The sequence below is a fragment of the Lontra canadensis genome, unplaced genomic scaffold (genome assembly GCF_010015895.1).
Source record: "Lontra canadensis isolate GAN:19392208 unplaced genomic scaffold, GSC_riverotter_1.0 scaffold86, whole genome shotgun sequence".
Classification (NCBI taxonomy): domain Eukaryota; kingdom Metazoa; phylum Chordata; class Mammalia; order Carnivora; family Mustelidae; genus Lontra; species Lontra canadensis.
Genome location: NW_022631080.1, coordinates 7,197,655 through 7,210,742, shown reverse-complemented (window position 1 = coordinate 7,210,742; position 13,088 = coordinate 7,197,655). Strand labels below are relative to the sequence as shown.

Here is a 13,088-nt window from a genome sequence, read left to right as displayed (position 1 = left end):
CTTTCTGTATGGAATTCTTCAGTTGAGTTACTATATGCTTTAACTCTAGGATTTTTTTTTTCAATTTATTTTTTAAAAGGTTTTATTTGACAGAGCACAAACAGGGGAAATGGCAGAGGGAGAGGGTGAGGGAGAAGCAGGCTCCACGCTGAGCAGGGAACCCGATGCAGGGCTTGATCCCAAGACCCTGGGATCATGACCTGAGCCAAAGGCAGATGCTTAATCAACTGAGCCACCCAGGTGTCCCTGGTTTTTTTTTTTTTTAATCGTTGCTTCTTTGTTGAACTTTTGAACTTCTTGTCTTGTTCTTGCATTGCTTTCCTAATTTTGTTGTCTATGCATTCTTGTAGTTCACTAAACCTAAAATTATTCTGAATTCTCTGACCATTCATAGATTTCCATTTCTTTAGCATCAGTTATTAGAGCTTTATTAGTTCCCTTTGGAACTGCCGTTGATGGGTTCCCTTTGCTGATTGTTCATGATCCTCGATTCCTTATGTTGGTCTGTACACATTCGAGTAAGTGTTCTCTTCGAGACTTTGCAGTTTCGCTCTGGGGGAGACAGTTCCTCCGCAATCAGCTCAGTTTTGGTGTTTTGGCTGTGTCTGCTGGTAGTGTCTTTGGGCACGTGGGTCCTGCTCTTAGGGTCTATTTTAGACCTATTTAGACCTTAGAACTGTTTGAGTTCTAAGGCCGGTGGTTGGGGGATGGGGTGTGTGGACCACTACTGAGAAGAGCTGGATAGGACAGCTGGCTTGCTTTCTTACCCAAGTGAAGCTGTAGGATGGGCTGGATTCTCAGGTCAGGCTTATTAGGCAGGACTGGCTGCTATCCTCAGCAGGAGGTAGAGCTATGACAGCTTCTCAGCTCTGGTGAGGGCAGGGTGCAGGATGAAACCCAGGGCCTGCACAGCTCACTGTTCGTGGACCTGAATGAGGCAAGAGTAGGCACTGAATGTCACGGACATGTGATGCTGCCAGTTTTGCTCTGCAGACAGGAAGAGTCATGGGCCCTGCCCTCTGTTCAAGTGCCACTCTAAGCAGGGTTGTCACATAGGCCACCCAGCATCCCTTGTGCTGTGGGAAGACACCCTGGTCGGGCAGTCGGGAAGCCGTACTCAGCAATCAGGTGAAGAATGAGTGGGTGGTGCCTTGGTTTCCCTGTTGGGTTCAGTGGGAGCAGCAGCTGCAAGGTTGCTAATGCTCTTCATTTTTGGTCTTGACTCCAGTCAAGCCAAGCTTCAAGTTCATGTCAGAATAGGACTACTGTGTTCACTGCCCACCTACCTCCCAGCTTGGGAGTGGTCAGGTTAGGTAGTGCCCTGGTGTTCTTACCAATCCTCCCTGTCAGAGGGAGGCGGGTAGAAGCCATATTCCACAGCCGGTGGGGCCATGACTCTTGCTCCTGTCTTGGCAGGACTGGAAGGGTTCACTTATGGCAACTCGCAGATTTGCCCAAAGAGGCTCCCTGGTCAGGAGTGGCTATGAGTCTTGATCCATCATGGGTAGGGCAGTGAGTGAATTGTGCTGCCTGGGCATAGCCCAGAAAACCTCCAGGGTCGGGGGGAGAGCAAGAGCAAACAAAGATGGTGTCCCCTGGCCAATGTTCCCTGAGCATCTCTGCAGGCCTCTAGATGTGCACCAAGCCTGAAGTCCACCTGTTTGGCCAAAGATCCAGGACAAAGAGGCCTCTTTCACAGCCATACCAGGGTTGTGCCTCGGTTGGCTGTCCAGTGCCCTGGGGGTGGGAGCCTGCCAGGAACTCTGACTGTTACCATCCCATAGGACCCAGGAATGCAGGCCCTTCCAGCCACCAGAGCCAGGCCATCACGGGGCATTTTGTGAGTGGCAGCCACAAAAATCCAGGCACCAGACATTAAAAACTGGGGCGCCAGTTTTTACACAGCTCCCCTCTGGTAGATGCTGTTGCTCTGGAGTGTGGACAAGGGAGAGCATGAAGGGACGGGGTCTGCCGTCCAAGGGAAGGGTTGCAGGCTGTCCTTTGAGGTGTATTTAATGAGAGGCAGCTGTGCTGATAAGCTCACAGGCCTCTTTCACATATGACTGAGCTACTGGGTTGGCACCCCTTGCTGTGCCCTGAGGTGGTAGCTAGTGAGGAACCCTCTGTCTTTTGGTTCTGGCCTGGAGGACCGCTAGCCGAAGCCCCACTAGACACCACAGTTGGGTGATAGGGATGGGTTCCCTGGCGGCAGCCATAAAAATCAAGTTACCAGACAAAGAAATAAGCTCCTTTCTGGAAGATAACAGTGAGGTGGAATGAGGCAGACCTAGAGCCCAAAGATGGCATCCCCTAGTCACCACTCCCTGAGGGCACCTCTGGAGGCCCCTAGACGCATGCTAATCTGGAAGCCTGCCCCTCAGGCCAAACCTCCTGGACAAGCAGGCAGGTCCCATTCTCAGAAAGGATGCTGATAGGGGTGCCTGGGTGGCGGGCGGGGCTCAGTCGGTTCAGTGACTGCCTAAAGGTTCAGGTCATGGTCCTGAGGTCCCGGGATCGAGTCCCATGTCGGGGTCCCTGCTTGGCAGAGGAGGCTGCTTCTCCTTCTCCCTCTGCTCCTCCCCCCACCCCGCCACTGACTTGTGCGCATGCTCGCTCGCGCGCGCGCTCTCTCTCAAAGAAAATCTCAAAAGAAAAAGACTGCTGGTGTATTTCAGTCTTCCTCTCTGCTGTGTTGTAGGAGTTGTACTTCTCCAATAACTCTGTCTCCAATTTTTATGGTCCCTTGGGACCCAAAAATGCAAGCCCTCTCCCCCCTATGCCAAAGCCTCTAGTGTCAGGCTCTCAAAGGGTGTCCTATGGGCAACAGGCATAATAGGTCACCAGATGTCAAAACTAGGGCACCAGACAAAGACTGAAGCCTTTTATTACTGTGTCTTTTCTTACTGTGTTTGGGTGTGAGGAGCTTGGGACGAGGGAGTTGGGGAGAAGCAAGGTCAGATAAGGGGACTCTGGCAATACTCTTCTGTCCTTGAAAACAAATTTGAATTCTCTGGGGGGTGGGTTTGGACACCTTCTAGGATCTTCAGCTCATGCAAAGTCTCACCCCCCCGCTTCTGGAAATACACAGACTGCCAACTTGCTTAGGTTTTCAAAATCTGATTGCTAAGCCAACTCTGAGTGGTTTCTCTACAAGGGTATTTAGGTTTTATAACCACTGGTTGAACCCCAATTTCTCCACTGTTTTCAAGAATATTTGGAGCAAGCAAATAAACTACCCAGAGCGGAACACTGCTGTTGCTGGCACTCTGCAGTTTGACCTGGAAGTCTTTCTTCATGCTCACACTTCTCCCTTTGTTGTTGCGTTTTTGTTTTTGTTTTTGTTTTTGTTTTTTTTAGCAAGCACAGTGTAGCCTGGATCTTCGACACATCACAGTGGTGGAGCTTGTAGGTGTGTTCCCGACCCTCATCGGCAGGATAGGAGCAAAGATCATGCCTCCAGCCCTAGCCCTGCAGCTCAGGTAGGTGGAAGTCCTGGCCTTAAATTGTATCCTTACAATGTACTTTTTTGGGGATCATGTTCCCTGATTTCTTGCTACTCAGTATTAATTCCACGTAACCTTCAATGTTGAGTTGCTTGTAGTCTGAGAGTTCTAGGACCATGCAAACTGGCATGGTGCTGCACATGCGTATTTATCAGGTGGTGGATAATTTCCTGTGTTATCTTCTTCCCCCTTTAACCAAGGGGCTATGCTTTGTCTTTGCTTTGTCTGTCTTTCTGCTGGGTGGGGTTAGCGTGGGTAGGGAAAAGGCTATGAAAAGGACCTACGCAATCCTTCATGCTGTTAGGAGAGCAGGCATCCAGTTAGCCTTTCCAGGCTTGGCCTCTTTTACCTCCATGCTTCCAGGGTACTTGTCAATACCCCCATTTTAACAACTATATTTTCCTTTGGTAACACTTAACAAAGCTAGAATCATGGTGCTCAGGCTCAGAGTCGTGGTGCCTTCGAAAAGCAGAACTCAATAGCCAAAAGGTAATTTCAGAACAATCCCAAATATTTACTTGCCTCTCTTGACCACTGTGAAAAGGATAATTAGGCTAAAGCAAAACTGCTCAAAATCTTCCTTTCTCACCCATCCTTTTTCTCCCACAGTGCAAGGGGGGCTATGTATTCATAGTCCATAGTCACTACTCTTCAAAGTCTTTCAGGGTCCCAGGCTGGTGGTGGTCCCACCATCCTGTAGAGTCAACATTTAAAACACAGGAATTCCAGGTTTCTGCAAAGGGGTTGGGAGAGAGGACAACAAACCCTACCCCTCTTTCATGCTTCCTGTTGGAAGCATAAGATTATTCTCTCCAAGTCCATTGGCTAGAATCCATCCCATGATTGCAACCGAACTTCAAGGCAGGCTAGACAATGCAGCCTTTCCATATTCCCAGAAGAAGATAATGAAAGAGGACTTGAGCCCCATCTCAGATGTTCCAAGAGATTCACAGAGATCCCTTGGGAGAGTGTAGGATAGAAATATGTCCTTAGCCAGTGATGTCATAGAATGACACAATAGATTCTTTAACGTGTCTGTTTTCCATCTGCCTTTTGGCAACCCCCCTCCATTTTTGATTTCTCTCTCTCCCCCCAGAAAGAGCACCCCATCCATACTAAGATCAAAAACTCAGAGAGCAAAGGAGGGAAGAAGAAATGAAGATACCTGAATTATCTTTAGTTGGCTGAAAGAGGGAGAAGGCGGGGTATACTCAGAACCTTTGGGATATACTTTTTTTTTTTTTTTTGGTCCTGCTGCATTGGCTAACACCTCTCCAGAGGTGACACTTATGAGGTCACCCCAAGATCCCCTCAACATTTGCTACCCAGTACCTAGCACAGTGCTTGGAACCCTGTTGGAGCTAAGTAACTAGAGGAAATGACTCGAAACTAAGACAAAGTTAAAATTACTATTTCCAGGGGTGAGAATAGCTTCTCAGAGGGTACTTGGAGTTCTCTTTCAAGTTGAAAACCGTAAACCTAGGGAGACAACTATGTTGACATCTGAAAATGTATAACAAAAATTTCCAAAGTGTGTGTTGGAAGCTGTTGGTAATTTAGAACTACTGGCTCACATCCTGTACTCATGATTTTTTTACAAACCTGTCACAGAATCTGCTAGATGTTACTGTGGATTGCAGATATATATAGAGAGGGAATCTGGGTAAAATTCTGATGTGATTTTAAACGACTGGAATTTGAAGAACAGAAAAATCTGATTTAAGTCGTAGATGTTGGGATGACTCTAGAGCTCTGCGGGCTGGGGACGGCCAAAGCAACAAGAAAGTGCATACATGAATTATGTAGTGCTTCTCAAATTGGAGCAGCCTCCAAATCACTTGGAACACTGCTAAAACATAGAATGGGGCCCCATGCCCACAGTCTTTGCTTCAGTAGGTCTAGGATGGGGACTGAGGATTGGCACTTTGAGCGTGTTCCCAAGCGTGGCCGAAGCCGCTGGTCTGGGGCTCACATCGTGAGAACCACAGGCCTCATGGCTTCACAACTTTGAAGTGGAAATTTTGCAAAGCAGCCTATAAAAAGAGGGTTAATCATGACTGGGGAGCCAGAAGATAGTCCAGGTAGATGTCATGCAGAGAGGATCTGTCACAGGTATTACCTAATGGAGTCAGTGTCAGGACACATGTTCCCTTTATCAGATCTGGAATAAGGGACTTGGCAGGTGGATGCTTTATCTTTTTCCCTTTGAATTCCACCCTAGGGTCTAGTGCAGATGAAAAGAGCCAAATTTGGCAAAGAATAGAAAGCATGAGAGAACAGGAGATGCAGAATACCTGGAGAACCTAAAAATTCTCTTGCCTGGTTAGAATATTACTTTCCAATAGCACTGAAGCCATCATGAAGCAATTGACAGGCAGCAGCAATGCCTGGTGTTGCAAAGTTCCCACCTTCCTGTTTCTCACTCTCATGTGTTTTTCTCTAAAGATTTATTTTAGAGGGTGCATATGTGCGTGAACATGCTTGTGGGGGGTGAAGGGGCAGAGGAAGGAGGACAGAATCTCAAGCAGACTCCTTACTGAGCGTGGAGCCGGATGCAGGGCTTGATCCCAGGACCCTGAAATCATGACCTGAGCTGAAACCAAGAGTTGGATGCTTAATCTACTGTGTCACCCAAGTGCCCCCAGCACCTGTTTTAGAGACCTGAAGGTCTGGGCAAACTCATGTTCCCTAGAGTAACTTTCCAGCAATTGCAAGGGTGATAGGGACAAAGGAGGCCATTATTTTTATATGCATATTATTTTTGAGGTATAATTGACACTATATGAGTATACAACACAATGATTCAATATTTGTATATATTGCAAAATGATGATCAGACTAAGTCTAGTTAACAACCAGCACCATATGTAGTTACATTTTTTTCCTTGTGAAATTTTAAGATTTAGTCTTAGCTACTTTCAAACACGTAATATGGTATTATCAACTATAACTGCCATGCCTTACATGAATCCCCATGACTTATTTTAGATCTAGAAATTTCTACCTTTTGGCCCCCTTCACACCTTACCCACCCACTAGTCTGTCCTTTGTATCTATGAGGTTTTTTTTGTTTGTTGTTTTAGATTTCACATAAAAGTGACGCCACATGGTATTTGTCCTCTGATTTATTTCACTTAGGATAATCTCCATAAGGTCCATCCATATGGTCACAAATGGCAACATTTTCTTTTACATGCGCGCGTGTGTGGGTGTGTGTACCATATTTCCTTTATCCATTTGCCCATCAATGGACACTTACGTTGTTTCCATATCTTGGCTCTTGTACATAATGCTGGAGTAAAGAGGGTGCATATACCTTTTCAAGTTAGTTTTTTACGTTTTCTTCAGATAAACCCCTAAAGGTGGAATTGGACAATTATATAGTTACTAATTTTTTGAAAAATATCCATACTGTTTTCCAAAGTGGCTGCACCATTATACATTGTCACCAACAATGCCCAAGTGTTCCCTTTTCTCCAGAACCTTACTAATTCTTTTTCCCCCCAAGATTTATTAATTTGAGGTGGGGAAGGGAGGGGGGGACAGAGGGAGAAGAGGGGGGAGAGAGAGCCTTAAGCAGATTCCCAGCTGAGTGCAGAGCATAAGTCAGGACTCAGTCTAATGACCCTGAGATCACGACCTGAGCTGAAACTGACTTGGATACTCAATGGACTGTACCACCCAGGTACCCCACCAACACTTACTTTTTGTCTTTCCAATAGTATTTGTGCTAATAGGAGTGAGGTGATACTTCCCTGTGGTTTTGGTTTCCACTTCCCTGCTGATTAATGATGTTGAGATTGTTTTCATGTATTTGATGGCCGTGGGTATATCTTCTGTGGAAAAACATCTATGCCATTCCTCTGCCCATTTTTAATTTTGTGTTTGTTGTTTTGTTACTGAGTTGTATGCACTCTTTATATGTTTTGGGTATTAGTCTCTTCTCAGATATGAGTTGCAAGTATTTTCTCCACTTCAGTAGGTTGCTTTTTCATTTTGTTGATAATGGCCTCTGCAGAAACTTTTTAATTTGATATATTCCCTCTTGTTTGTTTTTGCTTTTGTCGACTTTACTTTTGTGTCAAATCCAAAAAAAGCATCACGGTGAAGTTGGATTTACTGACTATATATTCTCCTGTATGTTAGGGTTTCAGGTCTTCCATTCAAGTCTTTAAGGCATTTTGAGTTTTTTTGTATACAGTGTATGACAGTGGCCCAGTTTTCCCAATAATATTTATTGAAGAAATTTTCTTACCCCATTGGAAGCTATTGGCTCTTTCATCATAAATTAATTGGCCATGTGTGTATGGATTTATTTCTGGGCTCCCTATTCTGTTCTACTGTCCTATGCATCTGATTTTATGCCAGTACCATACTGTTTCAATTACTATGGCTTTGTAATATAGTTGGAAACCAAGGAGCACACTGCCTCCAGCTTTGTTGTTCTTTCGCAAAACTGTTTTAGCTATTCAGCACCTTTTGTGCTTCTATACAAATTTTAAGGATATTTTTGTTCTGTTTCTGTGAAAAAATACAATTAGAAGAATCTGTATATTCCTTTGGGTAGAATGGACATTTTAATAATATCCTAATTCATGAGCATGGAATGTCTTTTTCCTGTGTATTTTCTTCAATTTCATTCATCAGTGTCCTATAGATTTCAGTGTTCAGGTCTTGTACCTCCTTGAATTTATTTCTAGGTATTCATTTTCATGCAATTGTGAAAGTGCTTATTTCCTTTTTGATATTTCATTATTAGTGTATAGAAATGCAAAAGATTTTTGCATCCTGTAATGTTACTGAATTCAGGTATTCACACTTTATTAGTGCAATCTTTAAGGATTTTCTCTTTCTACATATAATATGTCCTCTGCAAATAGTGACAGGTGTAGTATTTCCCTCCCAATTGGAGGCCTTTGATTTATTTTCCTTTCCTAACTGCTGTGGGTAGGATTTCTAATACTCTGTTAAGTAATAGTGGTGAGAGTGGGCATCCTTGTCTTGTTCCTGACCTTACTGGAAAACCTTTAGCTTTTCAACTGAAGTATGATATTAGATGTGAGCTTGGCATATATACCCCGTGTTATGTTGAGGTTTGTTTCCTCTGTACTTTGTTGAGAGTTTTCATCATAAACAATATTGAGCTTTGCAAACAGTTTTTCTGCATCTATTGATGAGCTTATTCTTTTTATCCTTCATTTTGCAAATGTGGTGTAACATGTTAACAGATTTTGAACCATCCTTGCATCCCTGAAAGAAACCCCATTTGATCATGGTGAATGAGCCATTTAACGGATCATTGAACTCAGCATGCTAGTGTTTTCTTGAGGATATTTGCAACTATGTTCATTAGGGATATTGGGCTTTCCTTCTAATGTCTTCATCTGGTTTTGGTATTAGGGAAATGCTGGCCTCATAAAATAAGTTTGGAAGTGTTCCCTCCTCTTCCATTTTTAGGAACCATCTGGGAAGGACTGTTACTATTGTTTGCTATAATTCACCAGTGAAGATGTGTGGACCTGGTCTTCTGTTTGGTTGGAAGTTTTTTGATTACTGATTCAGTATCCTTACTAGAATTTGGTGTGTTCAGATATTTCTATTCATGATTCAGTTTGGGAAAGTTTTATGTTTCTAGAATTGTATACATTTCTTCTGGGTTGTCTAATTTGTTAACATATAATTGTTCATAAATAGTCTATGGTTTTCTGTATGATTTTCTGTATTCTTATGTTATCAGTTGTAACATCTCTTTCATTTCTGATTTTACTTATTTGAGCCCTCAGATTTGAGCCCTTATTTGAGCTAGATTCTTGGTGAATCTAGCTAAAGATTTATCAATATTACTATCTTTTCAAAAAGCTAGCTCTTCTTTCATTGATCTTTTCTATTGTCTTTTTAATCTGTTTCATTTATTTTCACTCTGAACTTTATTTCCGTTCTTCTATTTTGGCCTTTACTTGTTCTTTTTCTGGTTGAGGTGTAAAGTTACATTATTTATTTGATTTATTCTCTTACTTGAGGTAGGCATTTATCACTATCAATTTTCCTCTTAGAACTGTTTTTATTACATTCCATGAGTATTATTATATTTTCATTTCTTTGGTCTCAAACTACATTGTTGATAAATAGAATTTTATTGACATTTTTCCTAGAGAACAAACTAACACATAAAGTACCATATATTTTAAAAGGGCACTAGTCACACGAAACATTCTCCAGAATAGATTACCTATTAGGCCACAAAGCATGCCTTAACAAATTGAAAAAGTGATAGTCATACCATGCATGCATCTTTTCTGGCCACAATGCTATGAAGCTAGAAGTCAACCACAAGGAAAAAATCTGGAAAGACCACAAATACATGGAGGTTAAAGAATATACTATTAAACAATGAATGGGTCAATCATCAGGAAATCAAAGAAGAAACAAATGAAAATGAAAACAATGGTTGAAGACCATTGAAATGCAGTAAACCCAGTTCTATAAGGGAAGTTCATAGAAATACAGGCCTACCTCAAGAAGCATGAAAAGTCTCCAAAAAAACTAATGTTTTACCTAAAGGAGCTAGAAAAAGAACAAACAAAACCCCAAACCAGCAGAAGGAAGGAAATAATAAAGATTTAGGTCAGAATAAATGGTATAGAAACTTAGACCAATAGAATAGATAAGTGAAACCAAGAACACAACCTAGAAGATAGGGATGAATACTGAGAAACCTATAACCTACCAAAGCTGAAATAAGAAGAAAGAGAAAACTTGAACAGACTGGTTACCAGCAAAGAAATTGAGCCAGGAATCAAAAACCTGCCAACAAACAAAACTCCAGGGCCAGGTATCTTCAAAGGCAAATTCTACCAAACATTTAATGAAGAGTTAGTACCTGTTCTTCTCAAAACATTCCAAAAAAAATGAAAAAGGAAAACTTCCAAATTCATTCTATGAGGCCAGCATTACCTTGATACCAAAACCAGATAAAGACACCACAAAAAAGACAAGTACATGCCAATTTCTCTGATGAACATAGATACAGAAGTCCTCAACAAAATACAAGTAAACTGAATCCAACAATACCTTAAAAATTATTGCAGGGCACCTGGGTGGCTCAGTCGTTAGGTGTCTGCCTGAAGGTTCATGAACCCATAACAATCCTAGAGAACACAGACCATAACCTCTTTCACATCAGCCACAGCAACTTCCTTCTACATATGTTTCTTGAAGCAAGGGAAACAAAAACAAAAATGAACTACTGGGACCTCGTCAAGATAAAAATCTTCTGCACAGTGAAGGAAACCTTCAGCAAAACTAAAAGGCAGCCTACTGAATGGGAGAAGATATCTGCAAATGACCTAGCTGACAACGAGTTAGTATTCAAATACATATAGAACTTATGCAACTCAACACTCAACAAATTATCTAATTTTAAAATGGGCAGAAGACATCAACAGACATTTTCCGGAGAAAACTTACAGATGGCCAAGAGATGCATGAAAAGATGTTCAACATCACTCATCATCAGAGAAATGCAAATCAAAACCACAATAAGCTATCACCTCACACCTGGCAGAATGGCTGACATCAACATAAGAGACAACAGGTATTGATGAGGATGTGGAGAAAGGAGAACCTTTGTGCACTGTCGCTGGGAATCAAACTGGTGTAACCACTGTAGAAAACAGTATGGAGGTTCCTCAAAAAGTTAAAAATAGAGCTACCCTCTTATCCAGCAATTGCCCTACTAGGTATTTACCCAAACAATACATTTTATGTTTTTGGTGTCACAACTACATCTTTTTATCTTGTGTATCTCTTAACTTATTGTAGTTACAATTCTTACTACTTACATGTTTTAACCTTTTATACTACCTTTATGTGATGAATCCACTAGCTTTTCTATATATTTACCTCTACCAATGAGATGTATACTTTCTTATGTTTTCTTGTTACTCATCAATGCCCATCCTTTTCAGCATAAAGAAGTCCCTTTACCATTTCTTGTAAAGGTGGTTTAGTGATGATGAACTCCTTTAGCTTGTCTGCAAAACTATGTCTCCTTCAATTCCGAATAATTTTTTTGAATAGACTATTCTTGGTTGGAAGCTGTTTTCTTTGAACACTTGCAATGTATCATGCCACTCCCTTTGGCCTGCAAGGTTTCTGCTGAAAATACATGCTCATAGTCCTCTGGGGTTTTCCTGTAGGTAACAAGCTGTTATTCTCTTGCTGCTTTTAAGGTTCTCTCCTTGTCTTAACTTTTGACATTTTAGTTATAATATGTTTTGGTGTAGATCTCTGGTTTCTTCTTATTTAGAATTCTCTGGGCCTCCTTGATCTGGTTGTCTGTTTCTTTCCCCTGTCGGGAAGTTTTCAGCCTCTTTGTCTCTCTCCTCCTTCTGGGACCTCTTGTGTACAAATAATGGAATCATATATGCAAATGTGAGTCTGCTTGGCATTGTTCCATATGTCCTGAAAGCTATTTTAATTGTTTACACGTTCAGAGCAGCAAAAAGAAAAAAAGAACTTTAAATTCTTCTGCCCTATCTTTGAGTTCACTGATTATTTCTCCATCTAGTTTCTTGTTGAATTCCATACACACACAAATTTTTTACATAATGGTTCTAATATTTTAATTTCATTTTTTTCAGTGTTCCAAGATTCATGTATTTTCACATTTTGTTGTTGAAATATTCAGCTCTGTGACTTCTGTTTGATACTTTTGTATATTTTCTTTTTTGGAGTTCTCAATGGACTAGACCGTTCTTTTTCCAAGTTCTGAGAGCATTTTTATGATCATTACTTTGAATTCTTTATCAAGTAAATTACTTTTCTCCATTTTATTAAAGTTTATTTTCCAACGTTTGATCTTGCTATGTGGTTTGGAGCATCTTCCTCTGTTGTATTAGATTAAACAGCCATTTCTCCCACTGTTGAAATGGTGGTCTTATATAGGAGATGATCCTTATTGGTCATCTGTTGCTGTAGCTTTTGATGGTCTCTCAAACCTTTCTGAGTCTCTAAGCAGACTATTTTATTTTCAGTAGCTTCCAATATCTGAGATTGTGCCAATATGTATCCATGTACCAAAGGTAAGAATCTTAGCACTTTGATTCAGGCTCATTGGAAGCGAGACTCCCCAACCAGCAGCTGTTAAGGATACAAACATATACACAGTGTTGTGGGACTGTAAGTGTTAGTTCCACTAGTCATCTGAGCTGCGTGATCAGGAGGTGTCCCCTGGGTGGCAGTCAAAAAACTGGGACCTCAGACAACTGCACAAGCTCCTTTCTGGGACATATGGGTGAGCTGTAGTGAGATAAAGGGACAGTACCAAGATGGCATCCCTGGGACTATGTTTCCTGAGAGCCCCTCCGTAGGTTCCTAGCTATGTGCTGAAGCTAAAGGCTGCCCCCTCAGGAGGAGGTTCCAGGATAAACAAATGGGAATTTTTCACAGGAAGATGGGATCTGTTTTAATCTGTCCATGCGGTGCTCCAGGCCGGGGATAGCTTACCAACAATGGTCTTCTTGATTGATACAGTCTGGTGGCAGCCCGGGATGCAAGTGTTTTTGGCCTCTGGAACCTGTGATC

At 41.9% G+C, this 13,088-nt stretch overlaps 1 protein-coding gene across 4 annotated transcripts in view; it reads left to right on the top strand.

The window, feature by feature from the left end:
• The window catches only part of LOC116882621 (sushi repeat-containing protein SRPX), a 202,096-nt gene that overhangs the window by 184,720 nt on the left and 4,288 nt on the right, over nucleotides 1–13,088 (top strand). For all 4 annotated transcript variants that reach the window (XM_032883144.1, XM_032883143.1, XM_032883148.1 and 1 more), the window contains one exon: nucleotides 3,358–3,479. In XM_032883144.1, coding sequence (XP_032739035.1) covers nucleotides 3,358–3,479 — 122 coding nt within the window. The remainder of the gene's footprint in view (nucleotides 1–3,357; nucleotides 3,480–13,088) is intronic.